At 38.1% G+C, this 23,179-nt stretch overlaps 1 protein-coding gene across 1 annotated transcript in view; it reads right to left on the bottom strand.

The window, feature by feature from the left end:
- Positions 1-23,179, bottom strand: part of LOC100863946 (monocarboxylate transporter 10) — an 83,074-nt gene that overhangs the window by 49,252 nt on the left and 10,643 nt on the right. Inside the window, exons 2-5 of the mRNA XM_086909400.1 lie at positions 12,667-13,114; positions 11,762-11,927; positions 3,595-3,717; positions 3,290-3,463 (exon numbers count right to left, since the gene is read on the bottom strand). Coding sequence (XP_086765526.1) covers positions 3,290-3,463; positions 3,595-3,717; positions 11,762-11,927; positions 12,667-12,837 — 634 coding nt within the window. The 5' untranslated portion in view covers positions 12,838-13,114. The remainder of the gene's footprint in view (positions 1-3,289; positions 3,464-3,594; positions 3,718-11,761; positions 11,928-12,666; positions 13,115-23,179) is intronic.

The following is a 23,179-nucleotide window of genomic DNA, read 5'->3' as shown; positions in this document are numbered from 1 at the left end:
TTTCCTTTTCGATTAATCATCTCGTCGATCAACAATTTTTAAGCCATCCTTTTTAAACTTCTACAATAATAAACTGGATTAATCGAGATTAAAATCGAGCGGAGTGAAATTTTCGCACGATTTATCTCATCGATGACGTTTATTTCCAGCAAATGATCCAGCCGGAAATGAAACGTAACCCAGGTGTAGAAACATTCATAGGAGAAGTTCACTCATAGCCGGGCATTCATAAAGCGTTCATTGCGTCCGATCCTATTTGACTTTCGCACAATTTATGGCTTTCCAAGGGATATCTCTCCACGAGAGATATGCGAGAGGAGGAGTTAAGCAGCTAGGGTTAAAGCAAATGACGAGTATTCCAAGTCACGCACTCGTCAAAGAAGCCGTAAATATTGGAAAATAACGCTCAAAGCTAACCACCCAGCGCTCGCCTCGATTTATTACTCGGACTAAATTATATCCGAGATCAACAAATCGATCGAATCGCTTAAAATTTTCAACAAGAAATTCATAATTACAACCTTTTCGTTCCACACATTCTATTTTATCTCCCTCGTGCTTCTTCCAAAACATATTCTTCTCCACCGAATCCAGCTCAACGCACTTCTTTTACTAAACGAATCGATCGATCCACGAATTCCACGCCTCGAGCTCATGGCCTCTCCGGAAGATCGATCGAGGAGGCGTCACGTTGCATTAAGCCTCGACTAGTGTGCATTGAATATATATATATATATATAGTAATTTTCGCGGCGGCCATAAATTACCAGGGACGCGGAAAACCACCAGCCGATAAATAATACCCGATCGATCCAACTTTTCAACCCTTGGCCGCCTGTATGATGTACACCGGATAACTAAGTGGAGTAGGTCAACGATAAGCCCGTATCTTCTATCAATCCGTCGCAGCCGACGCAGCTCTCCGATCGTTTCTTTTTTCGAGGGTGGGCCCCCTCGGTGCCCGTTATTTCTTCCTTTCAACCTTTAAATAAACCTCGAGACCTATCGAGGACTCGCGTATTTCACGTCGTCGGAAGCCTCTTCTTCTTCTTCTTCTTTTCCCTCAGGTGGGGAAACAACAGGCTTTCGGTGGCTCCAAGTTTGTCAGGGGCCACTTTTTAACGCTCGACCCTAATACCCACAATGGTGGGATAGCAGGGACGGGTTAATGGGCACATTATGCGGTAATAGCAACTTCGAATCGTGCGATACACCCGTTTCGAGTTACGATCTTGTGGAGGGATATTTGGGGGGATGTTAATTAAGAAAAATAGGTTGAGCGGTTTAGGATACGAGAGCGGGCTGGTTAGTTGATATTTAGATTAGATGGTTAATTAGAAGTTTTACTTAGAAGTTTCTGGAATAGTTTTGGAGGTGAATTCTTTCGGTGCGAATTTTTCTGAATGGAGATTGAGATTCAAATGGGGAGAGGCTTACAAAGTTAGGAAGTACAGTTCAGAATCGTTCTTTCGAACTGTTACAATTCGCGACTGTTAATAAAACGAAAAACAACTCGCCGATTCGCAACACTTTCCAACAAAAGATGGAAATTAACGAATCGATCGCCATTCGCCAACACCTCGCCGAACGAAAATTCCTATCTACCAGAATTCTCAACACCCTTCTCATCATCAGCCTTCCTTTCGAAAGAAAGAAGTTCCTTTGATTCAGACCCACGAAAACGAGCTACGAAATTCATCTCGTGTTTCCTCCTTGCTTGATTACCTTCCTCGAGACTTTCCCCCGGCAAGGAAAACGGAAGAACAAGTGGGGAAAGAAGAGGCGGATTATTTTAAATTCAACTCGGTTGTCGTTATTAAATAACGAAGGGAGCGCGCGATTCTTTTTTTTTCGCTTACGTTTGAAATATTCCGAAGAAAGGATCCTTTCTCGCCCGTGTTCGTGGGAGTAGACACGCTCGAAATCCCCTGGAGGGAAGCGGAGGATCTCGGTCAGCCAATGGGACCACGGCTGGTTTTGTCTCCGCGAAATAATTCACTCGCGAAACGACAAACACGGTATACGAGTTTACGAAATGATGCGATTCGATAACTGAAACGTTTTCGGGGAATCGAGGATGAATGTCGCGCGAAATGATTTCTTTGGGAAGAAGAGATTTTGGAATTTATTCCAATATAAATAATTGATCGACTTTTGTATCAAAAATTAAAAATATTTTAATTTTTTAAAGTAGAACGACAGAGTTTCTTTTCAATTAAAAAAAAAAAAGGTCGGTCGAAAAAAACGATCCAACTCGAATCGGATTTACCGATGATAAAAATTCTGAATGGCGAAAAATTGAATGGTGAAAAATCGCGATGGAATTCGAATAATATACATCTTCGAATTGAAAAACTATTTTTCCAATCCGCCCTTTCACGTGTGTGTATTAATTAACCAGAGAGGTATTGAACGGACGAGAGATCAATTTCGCCGTATTGATTTCGCACGCAGCAGATCGAAACCGAGAGGGAATGAAAATTTCATGCGGATTTCCCCCCTCCGTGCGATTAGAGGGATGCTCGAATCGATCCCGCGAAGGAATAGCGGACTTAACCCTTGTCGCTGCGTATGAATCTTTCACGAGAAGCTAAGTAAATCGCGGTTTGCTTCAAAGCAATCCTCCTCTCGCCGGCTTGCTTCTCGAAACCATTTTAATTATAAGTGTGCTCGCGTTTCAATTACAAGCTTGCTTGTGCCCCATAAAAAAGATGGAACGGAGATGGGGACGATTTGTAAAAAAAAAAAAAAAAAAAAAAAAAGGAATGAAAGAGTTTGAGGAGATTCTTTTGGCGCTAATTAGACTTATTTCTTTTCGGCCGTCGAAAAAGAGGAAAATATTCGAAAAGTATTCAAGCGTCGTTGAACGCATTTCTCTCGTCTCTTATTTTAACGCAAACTCAACGAGTTATTGTTATATCGTAAAATAGACTTTCTTTCTTTTTTTTAAATACGATTTTACGTGATTCCTTACGTGATAATTAAACCTTTTCCTTACGATCTCGACGAGAGACGTTCGATCAGAAGAAGCATTGTTTCGATCTTATTCGAAATATCATTAAGATAAAATTAAAGTAAAGAGAAAATATTCGGAATTTTCGTCGAATATTTAAGAAAATCTACCGATATGGCAAAGGAATTCAAAATATATCGCTAATATTCTCCGAATGATTTCGTCGATCAAGAAAATTACGTACGAATATATTCCTCTCGCGAGAGAGGAATGTATTATCGTAGAGGAGAGGAGAAAATATGGGGAGAGCGTGTAAAAAGGTGTAGGAAAACATACCAAGATCCATGAGATGTTCCTCGCCGAATCGTCTCACGGCGTGAACGTGAAGAAGGCCGAAAGCGAGCTGCATTCCTGTAGTGAGCAACAGGGCGAGGAACCCAGCTGCGCAGACCAACCACCCCCAACCACCCTCTGGATAGAAATGCGTTCGCATACCGCCCACCTCTATGCCTGAGGGGAACAAGATTAGCCATCTTATCCTTCCGTACTTTTCATTTTTCACATTGAAATATATCGGATATTTATTTAGCCACGGATCGATTCGTTAGAATTAAATTTCCTTTTATCGAAGAAATATTCACCTGGACGACGAAAGGTTGGCACGCAACGATGAAGGCTTCTCAGATCACCGAGCACCCAATTGTTATTCCCCATCATTCCATCGTGCATACTCCCCTCCGTGTCCATATAACGCATTCGAGTATCTGTAAAACGAATGAAAAGAGATATTGAAATAAAGAAGCGATCGATGTATGACAGGAATGATTTTTCCAAATCGGTTGGATGCAAAACAAGTACAAGCGTACGCGAGGATTAACTCGTCGACGGATCTCAGCCACCTCTGCTTTTACGCGATTCGACTCGATATATTCATCAAGATTTAATCGCATCGCAGATGCGACCGATCGATCAATTCACGTCCGTTTTTATATGGCTTAAGCCATGTAAAGATAAAGATAAACGCTGTTCTTCTTGTAAAGGATAAACGCTCGAACTGTTCGAATTCGATAATCGTAAATCCTTGGTATATAGTTTTAAACTCTTTACCAGAGTTATAAAATTTAAGCAATAGAAGAAAGATTTGCGTCTTTATCCTTCGCGAACTCGAGTCGCGATACATTTCGTAGCAATTTTTGTCTCCAATATTAAATTTATATTAACAGACAATATTGGAATAAGAGGAGGATTTTGAAATTATTTTGAAACGATGTATAAAACTTTCTTTAAATATATATGTATGGAATAGTTGGTATTAAATCTTGGCGCCTTAATATAATTGGCAGTGTTAAGCTGTGAAAATTAGCATTATCCATTTGTACGACCCCACGAGTGTCATTACCATGTTCCGTGATCCTAGAGTTATCGCCACCTAGTCTTGTATTCGCGAAATTATCACCGGCGAATCCTATAAGCTTGAATTGTCGCTTCCGGAATCCACGTCTTTAAATCTTCGAATTTATTAGCGCAATATTACCGTTCCAATTCATAAATTTCTAAAATATACGACGATTATTACTCCTTATTAAAAAAAAAAAAAAAAAAGAAAAGAATAATAAAACGTATAATTTCGTACTAAAAAGAAAAAAAAGTTCAAAGTTTCATCGACTTTCGATGAAATATTTCCATTTTTTTCGAGCAATATTCAAGAAAATCGTGCGCGAAAAAAACCGTGCACGTGGAAAATTAAAATTTTTAATCAAGTTCAAGTTGTCGGATATTTTACTTTTCGTAATGGAGAAATTTTTCGAGCCGTAGTAAAATTGATCCCGACCCGACAGGGAGCCGGAACCGGGTGTGTATCAACGAGGTTTCCGCCTGGCAACCACTGGAACCGCGGGGTCGGGGATGAAACGAGTTGAAAGAAATGAAGAGGAAAAAGAAGAGTCAAGGGGGTTAGATAAAAGTGCTCGTGAAAAGGAGATGCCAGTTGCCATGGGGTGAGAACGAGGGACGGTAGACCTGTGGTCGAGGGTTCGAGAAAACGGATCGATCATTTTCAAACGCGGAAAACACATTCGTGAAAAATCTTACGAAGTTGCTTCTTTCTACGAAAAGTATCGTTTTAAAATATTTTATAGTGTAAATAAGTATTTTAAAAGCATCTCTGATATTTATCGCGGAAATTGACAAGAATAAATAAATATTATTAAATTAATATCATGAAAATACATTCAAAAAAATTAAGGGATGGATTCATTGCAGGAATTGAGTTGCAATTTTTTCCAGTGGAAAATATTTACCTACATTTTTTCAATCTCTCTTTTATATTTCTTTTATTTATTTATTTATTTTTTTTTTTAATCGTTGTAAGAGCAATTCTGTATATCCATTTGTCCGTTTTATTCCGTTAGATCCGTGTTTCGATAAAACACAGAGAAAGAGAGAGGAGAGAGAGGTTTCAGAAATATTTCAGAAAATATCTCTTATAAAAATTGTTGTATCAAAAATCTGATAAATATTATATTCGGACAAATAGAAGGTGAATCCACGAGAGAAATCTAAAGAGAATTTTTTTTTATTTTTCATTTATTTTATTTTATTTTATTTTTTTTTTTTTTTTTCAAATTACGTACGAGAACGACATCGTCGTAAATCGATATTTCCACAACAAACAATACAAAGAGTAAACAAAACTGTTACTTTAGACCATAGAATGAAAAGCCACAGAAAACAGAGCCGCGCAATTCGAATTTCCACCTATTTTCCGAAAAACCAATTTTTCGATCCGTATGCGTGAACATCACTTGTGAAGAGTTAAAATAAAATAAAAAAAAAAAAAAAAGAAGAAGAAGAAAAAAGGAACGAGAAAGAATGTAAAAAAAAGGGAAGGAAAAAAGGGGGAGGGAGGGGGGAGAGAGAGAGAGAGAGAGAAACGAAAGCAAAGGGCGAATAAAAGAAACAAGGATCGGTGTGACACGTATTCTTAATTGTGCCACGACCCTTCGCGCCGCCATCGTTCTTTACCACTTCTTCTTCTTCTTCTTCTTCCTTCTTCTTCCACCTTTCTCTTAATTACAACGGCCAAGTTTCCGCAAACAGCAAAAGTTCCTCGTAAAATTCGTCTTTACCGAGCTAATGAAGTTTTAAGCAATTTAAAGTAGAATTTTCAGCGACTCTCGCCGTTTGCATTTTTATTACGCTTCCCTCGTGGAAAACGATCTTTTCCCGAAGAACCATCGAAAATGTTAATCCACGGTGTGAAAACAAGAGGAGAAATAACGAGAGATGTCGTTCGAGTTATTTCACCGGTGCTTCGCTTTGCTCGAAAAACAAACTTAAAATCTCGTGCCCTCGTTTTTTCTTTTTCTCGAGGGATTATAAAGAGGATAAGAGGTGTCGTGATCGATTCGAATTTTCTTTTTGGATTCATGCACGTGGAAATATTCTGAATTTTAAACTTTATCATAATAATCTCGTATAACGATATTGCAAGAAATGTAAAACGTATTTATATTATTACGCGGAAGCAAAGTATATACAAAATTTGATTACGATTATACAAAAAGGAAAAGAAACACGCGTAATTCTAATATTTCTCTCGTTAGAAATACATTTTCTAAACTCGCGATCGAACTAAACTCGAACAACCAGAAGAAAATTAGTCTGCCTCTCGTCATACATTCGCCTCTCGATTCAAAAATCTCCCTCCGGCGTGTATCAAAAGAACGATAACTCGATATTTTCCTTCAATTTATCTCCTTCCGACGAAATCCGTATCTTCCTTTCCAAGTTATCGACTCTGCCCTGAATAATGCTCTTTTCTCGATTTTCCTCGCGGAACGGAAGTCTCATTAACGCGAGGCGAGGAGGAAATTTTTCTCCCCTCCCCCCTCCCCCCCTCCCCTGGATGGATCGGGCACAACAACGAGAAATCGGTCAAAGGAACGAAATATTCTTAATTACCCGCGAAACTAACCCCGACCAGGAGAAGAGAGCGTGGAGGAGAAATGGGGTTGGCTCGTGAAAAATGGAGGGGACCATTGCGTGAAAAAGGAGTCGAAAGTTGGAAAAATCGTGGGGCCGGCGAAAAAGAAATTACGATTCATCCTTCTAAGATCTGACTACTGGCTGGTCGTAACTTACCGGTTGCTTTGATGCAAAAATAATGAGAGATTTTTGCCCGGGTGTGAATTTCGTGATTTTATAACCCTTCTCCTTCTACCTTTTTCTGGGGTGAAAAATATGGATACGAAGAATTACGGTGAGACGGCTCGTTTAATTTTTCAAACGGTTCCTCCTCCTCCTCCTCTCTTTCTCTCTCTGGGGGAATATCAAATATCTCGAAACGGATGGTGTGCGATACGCGTTGGATCGGATGGAGATTAAAGTATGGATGATGGATGGAGAGAGTGGAGAGTTAATTTTATAAAAAGAGATATAATAGAACGAATCGTTTTGATTCTTCTCGATAATTTTCTCGATCTCCGCGCGAGGAGATATTAAATTAACTGGAAGATGTTGGAATATGGTGTAAATAGCTCGAACGAGATATTTTGGCCGGCATTGGATTCGTTGGAGATAATCGATGATTAGATCCAAGTTTAATTAAATTGCAACGGGTATAAAAGAGATTTTTGGATATGCGATTATCATCGAATATGTTATTTTACACGTTCAAATATTGGCACATTATCTCTATCGATTAACCGTGTAATTAAATACAACACTCTGGAAATTAATTTATTTGAATCAGATTCGAATTATATGCGAAATTCGCGTTTGTAAAATAGGGGCTCGCTGTATTGAGCGCGAATATCTTTTATAATTTATAAGATGATATTATCGTTCAGGATATTTCAACAAATCGTTCGCAATATCATCCACTTTGAATAGAACAAATAAAACGAATTGTTATTAAATACTTGCGCAAAACTGTTTACATATAAAGTAACGTTGATTTCGCACTATAAAAGAAAAGTTATCGGCAGGTTTGAACAAGTTTTCGAAACGTGGATTCCGTTCCGGAAACCGCAATATCCACCGCTTCGATTCCGCGATAAAGTCGCAAAATACTGGCGAAATTACGGAGAAAATCCAGCGGCGTATTTTCATTTCGCGGCCCATCCGTGGGGTAAGGAAGAAAAACAGGCGATTCTGATCGAAGCCACCGTTTGAAATATGTACGCGGCACGACGGGATATTTGTCAAAAATCGATCGGCAACAAGAACGAAGGGACAAACGCGCGCGTCTCGTTCGAGACGTTCGAACGAAAAGCCTCAACGTTGAAAGATGAATCGAAGGATGATTTAGCTGTTCCAGAGTGGCTTTCGAGATTGAAACGTCGCCATCTGTGAAACGATATCCCGGAATCGTGCCATTTTCGGGATAATTGTTTTTTGAGAGACGAACGTACGTAAGCACGATTATCTTGGAAAATTGTGCAACAATTTAACCGATTTATAACTTTTTAGAGTAATTAATCAGATTCTTTTTTATAATTCCTTCAAATTGTTGTTCGAAATTACAACGTACACCCATACCTTTAAAGTTTATATGAAAAGCATAATGAATCAATTATTTTTATTATTAAAACATAATTAATTAAAATATAATTGAAACAAACCCATAAAAATTCAATTGGATCTGTTCCAATTTTTTATAAAATAATATAGTTTTTCATAAAGCATTTTTTTTTGACGAAATATTATATAACGAAACATTGTGGTAAATCGATGCAAATGATTAATCCCTATTTTTCTAAAGATATAAAAACTGACTGTTATCGAGATCCTCCTTGCATCTAACGGCACAATTGTTGATATAATCAGACATTCGATGTAGTAGTACAACGAGAATGAAGATTTTAAATTAATAAGTTTGTCTAACAATAGTTGACTCGACACTTGCACTTTGTTCGAATCTAATCCACTAGTTTAATCCACTTCTCCAACCGTAACCAACCCTCGTTACTTATCCGAATACCACAGCCATTTGTTCTACTCGTCTGGCTAAATCGACCTGCTCTACTTGCCTGCTCATAATTGCTCCATTCTACCTGGTTGACGCTCTACGTACGATTTGTGACCGATCTATCTTTTGACGAGCCTTATTCTACTACGAAACACCATTTCGATTATAAAAATTGTACGCTTTACGAAAATTTCAACGAAATATATTTTCAAAATTGGACGAAATAATCTAAAAAAAAAAAGAAAAATCTCCGCGCGAAAAACGCTACGCATTATCGTTCGACCTCCGATTCCGCGATGCAATTAAAAAAAGGGGGATAAATCGGATTATCGAGGAGAATAAACGAAACGATCGGCCACGAAAATGGGAGAAGGGTGAATGGTGAATCGGTGAAAATCGAGCGAAAAATACGAAAGTTTCGTATCGTGGAGGATATTTCGAGCGCGCGGCCTCATCTACATAATACAAACGAACGATACACACCGTTATTGATTCGAGATCGATTCCCACCGGGGGAATGCCAATACAAACACGGACCAGTTTGTCCAGGTGCAAGTGTTTATCGTGTAACGCTGAATTTATTTATTGTGAAAATTGTGACTCGTTGCCTCGCCTTGCAAATGACATCAACGCGAAATTAACACGCGGTTCGAAACGCGAAGTTTTATCTCGCATGGCCGAGAGATGGTAATCGTGGTGTGAATTTCCCTCGAGTTGTCGCTCGTTTTTTTTTTCTTTTTCTTTTTCTTCGTCAAATTCTTTTTTACAGACGAAACTTGTTGAATTGTTTTCCCTTTTTCGTAGCTGATCACTCGCGAAACATTCTCCGGATATTTTTCATTAGAACGTATCGCGATTCTGTTATTCTTCGTGACATGGATGGAATTTCGTTTCTATTCTTTCGTGCGAAGAAGATGCGTGAAAAACTTTCGGCTGGATCACTTGTGAATTTTAAGATACTGAAATTCTATTGAAACATTTTCTTGGAACGTTAATGAAGTTATTTATTTTAATTCGTATCCTCAAAGGAGAAACGTTTTCTCTGAATTAAAACTCTGAGAAAAGAGAATCGAGCATTATCAGGAAATCGGAGGTAATGGTGAAACACAATTACCAAGTTAATTTCAATAATTTATTCGAAAGGAAATCATGAGACCGTAATGGAAGAAAGCGCATCAAGAGACAAGATTTCACGAGCAACATTTCTAAGAGAAGATTACGAATAGAACGGATAGAACAGATGCTGGTCCCGTTTTAGAGGCAACGAAATCTATATACCGACCGATATATCTGTCTTGCTATCCGATTTATCTAAACTTAATTTCGCTCGAATTGCTCCTGCACCGGGTAACGAGGCTATTGCTGTTAGTTTATAGAACGGATATTACTGGATAGTCTCTTTGCTTTACGATGATAGAAAAGAGGGAAACCTGATGCACGAAATAAAGAAACTAAACTCGTTTCTTCGATATTGAATTTATTCTAACGCATCCTTGAGATCTATCTATTCCGAATGATATTAGTTTAATCGATCAACGCGAAATTTGATGGATGCCAATGTTCTAAATGAAATTTAATTTTAAACAACCCAGCCCAATTTTTTGGATCGCGTGTAAAATTAAAATTATAGAAAGATATCGAATATTGAAAAAATTCTTAAGAGCGAAGTAGAAGGAAAAATCGTTGTTCGCCAACTTTAAAATTAAATTATTCTTGAAATATTACAAGTATCTTTTTGCGATACGATGATTTATAACCATTTCTTTTTCTCATTTGCTTGCTCTTGATATCCATTTGCTGTTGAATATTGAACGTACTCTCTAAACTTGACGGAAACGGATTAGGCTGGTGCCACAGCAAGCAATGAGGCAAGAACGAAAACAGAAGATTATGAGCAAGTTTACCTCGCGGACCGGAGTGGATGGTGTCGTTCTTGTAGCGCGAGTTTACGAGGAAACTTGCGCAATCTGGCTGAATGATGCCCTCGAGAAATCAAATGAAATGCAAAATGTGTTAAATTAAACTTCTTCCTTCCTCAAGAAAATAAGTGAAAATATTTTATATATCGTTTCACTGCGCAGGAGATTTTGTTCGAGGAGGATGCTACTTGTTCCGCCGTAATGATATCGTGTTTAGTATCGTGTATGTGTGTGTGTGCGCGCGTTGCACTCCAGAGTATGATAAAGATCAGCATAAACGTAATTACGGTAGTTGGGAAATTGTGAAATGCGAAAACGAAGGTGCTTAACCATAAAATTTCGCTATAACAGAGATCAGAGAGATATGTTGGATATTCAAATTCATAATATTTACTAATGCATAATTTTAATTTATCTTGGGACTCGAGATGATAATGAACAGATTATAAAACTTTATTAGTGTGCCTTAAGATCGTAAAATTTAATAGAAATAATTTCCCTGTCGCGGAATTAAAGCGTGTAAGGCCGGATAGCGATATTTTACAAGTCTTTATAAAGCGTAATCCTCGAAGCCTTGAAACTCGAAGTCTTTGAACTCGGTAATGAAGACCCCGGAATCTCTGATTTTAATGTTGTCGAACCCGAATTTTCAATAATATTAAAATCCTGTTACAAGTTGCTTTGTACACAAATATGAACGAAGGATCGTTACCTGCTATTATAAAAATGAATCGCGATTCGAAAAGGATTGGAAAATATTAAAGTTTCTTCCTTACTACGTTCGTTTTATCGTTAAAAAATTTTCTCATGAATGTTTCACAATCGCAAATTCATAATTTCAAAGTTTCTAGAAAACTTAAATTTCTAAATCAAAACAGTTGAAGACTCGACGATTACGAATTGAGAAAAAGGACTCACCACCGTGGTAAGAATTGCCCCGATGAGGAGTGTACACGCCATTCCTGGGCTCAGGGCAGTGGCTCGGCGTGTAATACTGCATGGGGTGGTGAACGTAATTGCTCGGGGTGCTCGGCACGTGTATCGGGTGGCAGTGCATGCATCTTCGCGGTGTCTCCGGCATACCCTGAAGAAAAAGAAAACGTCTGCAGTGCAAAGTAGAATCCATGATAAATTGCGAGGATCGACGGCGCATCCTGGAAATTAAACGTCGTTGGATATCCATTGACGGGTGTGAAAGTGTCGCGAGCGCGGAATACCGATTAGGCGAGGAACGTTGCTGCCAATTCTAGCGAAATGATCGACGATTTCCACTCGAGAGCTTAATGCTCCACGAACATCGACTTTTGCATCGATAATCGAATCATTGTACCGTACGAATCCCATTAGAACGAGATTTATCTACCGATCCTTATTTTGTTTTTCGCAACGCACAAAATTATACACGCTACTTTTTTTAACCAAATGTAATAACTTCTCAAAATTTCCTAAATGGATGTCCATCTACAGAAATAGAAGTTTAATTTCCAACTACCGATACACGAAGGATCCGCAAGATCATAAAAGCAAACTCCTATTTCTTTTGATATAATATAATAATTTCTCGAAATTATTCTAAATGTGAATGTTCATCTGCAGAAATAAAAATTTAAACTCTAACTACCGAAGAACTATCCGAATTAGGGCACAAAATTGATCATGAAACGATTAGTGTTTATAATATACGTAATAAAAAATATAAAAGAAATAAAATATAAGTATAGACAAACAATTTCTCATTCGTTATCGATTCCCAACAGATCGATACAAACTTAATCCACGATTCCTCGAACGATCGTAAAAGCAAATATCCTATTTTTTAATACCTGCATAGAATGCTGGGATCGCAGCGATCTTATCGAGCCGGCAGGGTGAAGGGAGGGCACGCTTCCACCGAAGTTGATCGCGGAATTCCTACAGCCGCCAGGGGTGGACCAACCCCCGCGCACACTGGCCGAAGTCCACCCCATCGTGCTGCCGCAATCGTCGACCAGCATTTTCACAGCGGACCTAGCATCTCATTGATCCTCTCTCTCTCTCGATGATCCGGAATTCCTTTTGATCCGCCCGCCTCTGCTCGAGAGCAAGCTTCCTTATCTCCAAGATTATTCCTCGATATTATATATCCCTCGAAGTTAATCCCTGATAATTGGTTGTGGTTCTACGGAGGATATTGAAACGTCGTCGAGGAACGGTGGATTCGATGATTCGATGATCCCTCCTCGCGAGAGTCATCTTTCGACGATGGGGCGGGCTCGAAACGACGGCACGGATCTGCGAGAAAAATATAAGACGGGAGATGAATAAGTGAATCAGTGGACGATGACAGTCGATTAGAGAATTGTAATTAAGGTGGAGCCGCGTGAGAGATAACGGTAAATGGAGGGACGGGATTAAAACTGTATTTCCTCGATGAGGAATTCCGTTGGAACGAGACGACCAGAGATAAGCATGATTCCGCGATGTTCTCCTTTTTGCTGCACCGTCGAGCTTTTCCAGGGGCGATTAAAATTCATCCCGTATACTTATAGGATGAAAGGGGGTGTTTAACCCTTTTTGCGGTTACGAGAAAGAGATACAATCTCGCGTATAATGAGTAAGATTTATTTTATTAATTTATTAATATCGTTTTATAATATTATCGCCGTTAATTTGATCGAAGAAATGTTCCCACAGATTTAAACAGGATTAATACCGAATGTCTATTGGCCATTCTTAATTTTGAGGGATCAAAATATCAAGAACGTTAAATATATTTAATATACTACCCAACGCATATAATTTGATAAATTAGAATAGAAGGAATAGAAACGAACGACTAGTTTTCACTAGTGAATATGGATTAATAACGCGATTAACGAAACACGAGAAACTACTTTACTGGAAACAGAAAAAAGAAACACGTTTCTCTGCCCCAATAATCTCGAATATACGTATCACCGCGATTTATATCGTGCACGTATGTCATAATAAGAATTAATCCGCGGCTAATTTCGTGCAAATAATCTCAGCCGACTGTGAAGCAAAATGTCGTGGGGAAGGGAAAAAAAAAAAATAATAATACCGGTTCTATTCGGTTTATGGAACCGCGAATAAAACAGTCCGAAACGAGTTTTCTAGGAGTCTAGAAGCGAAACGACCCGTGAGCCAGAGATGCGAATAATTGTTGACGTATAAAAAAAAAAAAAAAAAAAAAATGTTAACTCGCTTCATATGCATAAATAAACGGGACCACGGAAATGGATTCATGCTTCGACTTGTCTGTTTTCCGACTGTTTGAAAATTTATCACGAAATCGTTCCGCTTATGTGTCCACGCAAAATTTCGCGAGTATTCGTATGACACCAGGAATGAGATTTATTCGAATCTCTGCGAAAATAGTTTTTATATTGGTCGTCCTTTCCTGTGTATGTGTGTGTTCAAAAACAAAGTGTTGGAAAAATAGATATTTATGTATTTCTTGTGTGGTAAAATTTTGAATATTGAAGATCGAATGGAGGTTTTTTTTTTCTAAAGTTTTATAAAATATTTTCGTGGAAATATATGAAATGTACACGTCAAAATTTAGGTTAAATAAATTTTAGTTTTATAACGTAATAAATGATATTTCTAGAAACACGTATCAATTTTGCCAATTTTAACGTTATATAATCTATAATATTTGCGCGATATTATCTCATTTGAATTAAAAAATTAATAGTTGACAAGTAATTTTTGCCAGGATTACATATGCAAAAATCACATTTCGCATGATACAACTTTAACAAAATTGTTTAAAATTGTCTGAAAAGTTCTTAAATAAATTTTACGACGTATTTTACTTTATCTATATTCAGTATTTTCAAAAATGTATCTATATATTTTCTATTCGTAATAATTCTGTGCATTGTGTATCCAAGTGTGTCCATATTGGGATATAAAATATCGATATGTGCGAATAAATGGAGCGTTCCTTCCTCGATAAATTATTATTTTTTTTTTCTTTTTTTGTTTTACAATCTTTCCACCCTATAACCCAAATGTTTCAATATGAATAAAAAAAAAAAAAAAATACCTCGCAATATACACGCCTAACCGTTACGAATACTGAATTTGGCGTAAAAAATATTTTTCGAAAGCAACGCTTATTTTTCAAAACCATTTAACAGTTAAATGTAAATATCTACAATCCCAAAAGATATCTATACTATTTTTTTCTCTGCAACATGTTTTAAAAACTCAACTCAAATCTGCAATACAACCAATCATCTATCAATTGTACTGATAAACACCTATTATTCCAAATCCTATAAAGTATGTATTTTTTTAAAAAAAATCCTCCACTTTTAAACTATTTCTGGATTCGATCGAAGGAAAAAGTTAAATTCTTCCTTAAATTAAAATCTCGCAACATGCGCGGGAGCAACACCGTTTCGAATTAATCCATGCGACTTTCTCTTATCGATCCCTTCGATTCGATGAATTTACGACTTGATCGAACGACCGGTCGTTTCGTAAACCCGATACTCGGTTTCACGGCCGCGGTTCGTGCGCACAACTTTCGCAATAAGAAGGAGCGAAGCGGAAACAAATGGCGGATTTGTATGCACCACTCCCCGTATATATTTCAACTTTACCACGAAAGAGGAGGAATCTCGTTGCGGGATGCAAAAACATCCCGGAGCCGTAAATCTTTTTGCAAAACGCTTTTTAATCGAAACACTTTGCGCGAACCCGCGGGCGAAACCCGCGCCGGAACTTCGGGATCGCCAAGAGTTTCGGGATCGAGTTTTTTTTTAAATACGAGATTAACAGGATGAAATTTACGATTCACGAGTTTCGCGAGTTATTTTCAATATCGATCGGAATATATTCGAAATTCTTTGTCTCTCGTCCAATTCATTTAATCATTGTATCGAAATACATTGATATTTTAAAAGATCTTGAAATTTGCCTCTTCTTCTCAATATTTATATTTAAATTTTTGCCGGGAAAATAAATTTGAAGTTGATTAAATTTTAAATTAAAGAACGAGAATTACATTATAAATTAAGATTAACTTATCGTGTTTATCCGCATTCGCTTTGATTAAATCCTCTCTCTCTCTCTCTCTCTCTCTCTCTGAATCCAATATTTCTTCATTAAAAAAATATCAAAACTTTCCAGGGAAAAAGAAACACCTCGTGTTTCTCTTTCGCCATTTCTTGAAATGAAAAAAAAAGAACTCGACTGAGCGATTCAACATTTGCGTTTCCCTCGAAACATCCCACCACTATAACTCGATACTTATGTCTCTCCCACAGGAAATCCCTCTCCCTTTCACACTGCTCGCTTAAATCGTTCTCCCCCGGCAGAGTAAGCAACCCTTGTTCCATACAAATCATCACTTACATCCTCTCTCTTCGAGAGAAAGACCATTTTTTTTCTTCTTCTCCGCAACAAAAACGCGACCACCTCGTACATTTTCCAAGATCGTCCTTTCTTCGGATGGAAAACACTGTTAACACCCTCAGGCATGTGAATATCTCGCCATCCCCATGATTGCGATGAAACCTTCTCTAAAGCGACTTATTTTCCACAAAACCGTGTATCCTCTCGTGTATCCTCGTTGAAAAAATAACGTTCTATTTGGAACCACGATCCAAGATAAATAATAAACGAAACTATTGCGCGTCCTTAACGAAATTTTTAATTCTTGATTACTTATTAATATAATAAAACTAATACGAAAAAAAAAATATTAATATATATATATATATCTTGAAAATGTTAATCGTTCAAACAACATAAACGTTCTCAACAAATCTCTACATCGCCACGAAACACATCAAGTTCCTCGCAAAGAATAAGATTCTCACAACCGAAAAAGTCTATAATTCTTGCTTCACGTCACGTAAAATTTATCACAGAACGTCCATTTCCAAGCATTCATTTCGACCACCTCTCTGTACACCACCTCTATTCATCTTCCGGAAACTTGAATATTAGAGTGGTCGGCAGGCTGTCTTGAAGAGTAGCCAAGTTGACACAGGCGAGCAAGTTTCGATCGTGCATGGATGATCGGTATCCAAGGATAATCCGACTAGATTGAATCCACCACCGTCTCTGGCAACCGTGCCACGAACCTCTCTTCCCCGCCATTTTATCTCGTTCCATGCCGGCCGTGTCCGTGCCTACGCGAAAACATTCTTCGACAGGCGTGCATCGACTACGTAACAAAGCGCGTTATCGCCGCCATCCACCCTTTCGGTGACCTTTCACCGCGCTGGCGATGAGGGGAGGAACGAGGAGTGTTGGACAGGAAGTTGGAGCGCGCGAAAGGCACGTGCAACCCACTCGTGCTTCCTCTCCGGGTCACGTGTTGCCACGAGGAGAGATGCTTCGACGTGGTTGTTTTGCAAATTGACGAGCGCGATAACCGTCGCGAGGAAATTGGCGAAGGAACGCGCCAATTGGATTCTCAAAGCGTACGAAACTTTTTTCCAATTTTGATTTTTTTTTTTTTTTCCTTCCATTTGGAATTCGAACTGCAAGCTCGATCGAAGCCTTTTTGAAACTTTCAGCGTGGATCTTGAAAATTCGATCTTTGATGAGATGTGCTTTTTTTAGGTTTTTCTTTCTTTCTATTTTTTTTTTTTCTGGAAAGAAAATTTTTCACGATGCGAGGGAATTGAAAAGTAAGTTGGATTGAAAAATGATGGATATCGAATTAATCGATTTTTTTGAATAAAAATTTTCAAGTTTTCCTTTGTTAAAGAGTGTTTCAAGATAAGATTATTTTTCGATTAACCGCATCGTCGTTCTGTTCTTATTATTTTGGTCCGTGAACTCTTCTAATCTCTCCGCAATATCTCGTGAAGCGTATTGAACGGAACGGTGATCGATTTATCGGTGAAACGTCAAACAAAGTTGAATATCCTCTCTGAATATTTCCCACGATCGAAGGGTGAAATACGAAAATCGTGGTATCAGCATCGCGCTTCGAACTTTCGGTCCAACCATCTCCCATTTTTGTCTTCAAGAATCCGTTTAAATCCAGAAATAAAAAGAGATTCCATTTCAATTTCTATTCCAATCAGATTGAATTCCAACTTAACGACAATTTTCCCTTTTCTTTCTTCCTTTCTTTTTTTTTTTTTTTTCTTTTTGCCAAAGTTTCGATATCTTCGTATCCCGTCGTACACCGATAATTATTACCAATCGACCGTTGATGGTGGCTATTTCGATCCCAACGGTTTCCAATTAAACGATAATCATTGTTATGGCACCCACGAAACGGAGGAAGCTTTGGAAGAATTGAAATTGAAACACGATTCGATTTCGATTTCCTAGTAACACGCTAAAATTAAAATTCTTTTCAAACTTATATTTTTCTATATATTTACTCTAATTCCTTTTTAATGTCTCGCAATTTTCCTATCCAATGAATGTCATGGAGACAAACCCATCTCTCGTTCCATTAATAATTTACTTTAATTTACCTTCGAACTTTTTCCCTCGACACGCGCGAATTGCGACACAATTTTTCATATTAATTCGTTAACTCAAATGAATATTACACATTATTGCACGACTTAACCCGTTTTCAATTAAAAATCTGCAAATTCAGAATCAATTTACCAAATCCAAAAACCACCCCTTTACTTCAACTACCTTCGATCCTTTTACTTTATCTTTTCACGCACAATTTTTGCTCGTTAATTCGAGATAAATATTACGCCCCCAACAATCTCCAATAATAAAAACTCGAAGAACCCGAAACGAATCGACGGACCAACTCCTAACTAATTATCCCCCAATTTACTTCGACCCTTTATTTTATTTTCCTTCGAATCGACGCATAATTTCCTATCATTAATTCCTTCCATAATCGAAACGAATACCACAACAATTTGCGATATATTCCAAATTATATCCCGCGACTAACCAACTTCAACCCTCCTTCTCCTCTTTCAGATCGATTTTTTAATCGAGCTCACCGATTCCTCCTCCTCCTCCCCGATTCGATAACAACTCGGAAACAATCGGATAGAAAAAAATGTCGTGTCGGGACGTGTCATCCCCAGTTGGAGAGGGCGAGGAGGGGAAAAACGGACGCATAAACGACGATTTTCTCTCCGCGCCGAGAATAAACGTCCGTCGGGAGGAATAGGCGGGGATGCGGGGGCGTCAGCTCGCGCGACAGCTCGCTTCGAAACTGTCACCCGTAAAAGTTTAAATGGTCGGGACACGATGAATACGAGGGGGGAGGGGGAACCGCGAATCACCGTTGAATTGAATGCGCGCGACAGTTTGAAGGCACCGTTTGTCCGACACCGATGCTCCTTCTCGTTAAACACGCCTCATCCCCCCCCTTCGCTCCCCGTCAAATATTTGTCCACTTTGGTGGAGTGAAATTATTCCACGTCGAATACCAACTGTGAAACTGGTAAACTTTCTTCGATGACGATGCTTCTTCTTCTTCTTCTTCTTCTTTTTCTTCTTCGTCGTCGTCTCCTCTTCCGTGCGAGTGAAATCTCGAAGAGAGATTTGAGAGGTTTTAAGAGGACGCGAATATACGTGTTTTCAGAATATTCTGTCCGAGAGGAGTAATTTTTACGACCGATATCCATTAAAATGAAAAATAAAACGAGAGAGTCGCGAATATTTTATTTTATTTGCGTAAAAGGATATCGCGTCGCGACGCAGTATTCGTTAAGAGAAATTAACCGTCGAGAGAAAAGAGTTTTTGCTTTTTAAATATATTTTGCCACCCTTAACAAATCCCCAGCTGTTCTGAAAGCTGTATATTTCCAAAAATGATTAATTTCAGATGAGAAATTAAAAATTTATATACACCGCTTCTCGAGCATGCTATAAAAATAAATCCTTTGATGGAAAGATGCATAAAGTTGGAAGAACTGCCTATTATTTTCTATCGAGAATCCTTATAAATATTACAATTTTTATCACGCCGTTGTATCACGCGAAAAAAAGATTATAATCGAATCAACTTGGTCCATCAAACGTGCGCACTCGTGGAATCCGAGATAACTTTGTACGTAACATCGATATAATCGATGTTTTAACGGCGTATTTATCGCGAGATTCGATTTCGATCTTAATTTCATTCCCAACATTTCAATAAAAGTCAATAAATACCGGCTAATAAAGTCAGATTCAAACGATGTACGCGCAAGATAAATATTTGCAAGGGGAAGATTTAAACGCGAGGTTGTATATCTGAGGATCGAAGATTATCTTTCGCGAGAAAAATCGTTCGAATTGCGTACGATTTAGCGCAGAGGTCGGGCGAAATGATGGACTGTTCCAAGTTGTAGCGGTGTTATGGAGGTACTTTGCGATATTAGAGGAAAGTTCGCTCGCCAAGTAGCCGGTGAACTTACCGAGGGTGATTTAGATGGGCTGGTTATTTGTTAAAAGCAAAGGAAGGTAATTTTACCGGAGACGTGACTTGGATAATGCATTGAAACTTTTAAATTGATTCCTCGATACAATGGGTATTGGCACAATAGCTGAACTTCTCGTTATTTTGAAATATATTAAGTACGTATTTGTGTTGGTGAGGATAAGCACAAAAGAACCATCCTATTAATTTATTCATTCAATATCGACAACGGGTAAAAGTTTCTCCGTGAATAAATCTTTTGTTGGATTTTTTTCTAAAGTAGATCTTTAATTTCCTAATTAATTTTATTATCCTTTGTCTCTAATATTCCAATTTATTCAATTTATTTATTTCTCTTCTATTTTTCGAAACAGTTCACAAATCTACCTCGAAAAAAAAATCCATCCATCTTCTCCCCTTTCGAAGATACATTTCAACAGTGACTCTAAATCTTTGGCAGCCTAATAAAATGCGCCACTATAATTAAATTTTCACGGTAAAGAAGGAAAACTCGAAAATGGAAAAATTGATTTACTAATTAGAAAATTCAATCCATTTTCTAAACTATCAGTTTCAACAACAAAAAATTCAACCAAAGAAAAACTTCTAAAGAATTCTAAAAAATCTAATCGACTAATTACAAAATTCCCATCAACTTCGATTAACAATCGATTTCCCAACACCAGTCCACGCCATAATTTCACAACGTCTTCTAACCAACTTTTGCAAAAGCTTAAAGATTAATCGATTAATTAAAAAATTCCCATCAACTTCGATTAACAATCGATTTCCTTTTCCCAACAACATTTCATCGTGGAACAACGTCTTCTAACCAACTTTTCCAAAAGATTAAAAAAAAAAAAAAAGAAACGAAAAATTTCACCCCACAAAAATAAATCGTTCCATTTGGAGAATTCAACTATTGTTGAAAATCATTCCGTCTATTTCCATTAGGATCGCATCCCCCAACAACATTCCAAACCATGATTTGGCCGCAGAGCGAAACAAGAGCAGCCGGCGGTCTGGAACAGGAAATTTCGAAAATTTGAGCGAATCGTGGACAAGCGTGCAAGTTTCGCAGCGATTAGTCGCGAATGCCGCGCGTGCGACCATTTGCCCGACACGTATCCATCCTCCGTGTTTCGAAACGCATCGTTGTCCCAATGAAAACCGGTTCTCGTCACAATGTTCCGCGCTTTCAACGCCATTGTTGTGCGGGGGAGGAAAAGCTTTCTCTCTCTCTCTCTCTCCTTCGTTCGAGCGAGGGGATGGAAATCGATAACATACCATTGTTCGAACCTGTGTCGCCAAGACCTTATCGCGTGTTTTTCTACGATGTTAACTCGTGATTTCATTTTTTCCAGACCCGTTTAAAGGTTGAACAACCGTTTCCAATCTTGTTTCGTTTCTTCTTTCGTTCTCTGTTCCAATTAATCGGCCAATATACGTTGTTCTATACGACGTATTACGTGAAATTATTATTTTGCATCGAAGTTTGAACTATGTTATACGATATTTCGAAGTCGAGGAATAGTTGAACAATTATTAAACGAGGTGACATATCGTTTGAAAGTTTTAATAAATAATAACTTCGATGTCTGTGATGAAATAAGTGAAAAATTGTAGGAACAAGGTGATCGGGATTATTAATTGCGTCGAAGTTTTCGTGTGCTCGAGTTAAAGTTTTAAAGCGGTAAATTTGATCGAATATTGTCGAAAGATGAAACGTTATCGAGAAAATTGGAAGGAAGGAAAATTTATTGTACTTTTAAAGAGATAAAGGATAAACAAATACGATATCAACTTTCGATCGAACCTACCGATTTCGATTATTCGATTATTATCTATATTTTCGATCGCTACTTCGATTTTTCTAAGAAAAGAAAAATTACCACGCAAATATCCTTCGTAAAAGAAATTATTACTAAATAATTTCCGACTGTCGATTCATTTCGAAATAATAACAGATTCGAAAGATGGATCGCACGAGAGAAGAGAATACATGGGACAAGGTCTCAAACGTTGGAAACTCGAGTCTCTCAAAATCGCAAGGCACTCGTATATAACATCGTTAATTACGATCTCAGCGCGCGTATGTCTCATTAATCGCGCAGACATTGAGTTAGCATGACACGTAAGTAAATTACTGCAGCCTGCACATAGCCTGTCTCCCTTACAAATCTCCATTCTCGTTGCGTCGAGCAACTCCGGTAAATGGAATCGATAAAAAGGAATTTGCCTGGACAAAAATAAAACGCGAATCGCGATATCGACCCCGATGAAACAGCGAAGGGTCTTATATCCCTACTTAGTGCCTTCTTTACGAACGAATAAATTATTCTACTTTGCTATTTACCTTGTTACCACGTTTCCTTATAGAACAGCCTTTCGGAAAAATTCATCCTTCTTCTTCTTCTTCTTCTTCTTCTTCTTCCTCTTTTTTACATCGTAAAACCGAGCGATAAAAACTTTCATAACTTCGAATGGGACGAACGCGTTATTTCCTTTTCGAATATCTTTCGTTATTACGGATTGGCTTACACGCGATAAATACATTCGAAAGTTCTCTCAATTAACCACGAACGATTACACAGGTTACACGATATACGCAGTTGGCGGACGACATGTTCCGTAATTTGTGCACACGAGATACTCCGCGACGCAATATCGCAACCGTCACGGACGAGATAACTCGCGAGACTGTGAATGTGAATTCATCGAAGTAAATAAGAATAGTATTAATAGGACGTTCTCGTACTTATAAACAAACGAGCGCGCGTATCTCGGCGTCGACACATATAATAACGAACGACACTCGCGTCGCAGAATATTTTATTATTGTTCGAAGCGTGTCGCGAGTCGTGTCGTTCGTGTTTCGTTTGGTAATTGTGAAAATTCGTGATTAAAAATTCGAATTAAATTTAGAAGGAAGAAAGATTGTGGAATTATTTCGTTCGAAATTGTAAAATATC

The sequence above is a fragment of the Apis florea genome, unplaced genomic scaffold (genome assembly GCF_048593485.1).
Source record: "Apis florea isolate Af1SG1 unplaced genomic scaffold, ASM4859348v1 contig_3158_pilon, whole genome shotgun sequence".
Classification (NCBI taxonomy): domain Eukaryota; kingdom Metazoa; phylum Arthropoda; class Insecta; order Hymenoptera; family Apidae; genus Apis; species Apis florea.
This window is presented reverse-complemented; position numbering and strand designations above follow the sequence as displayed.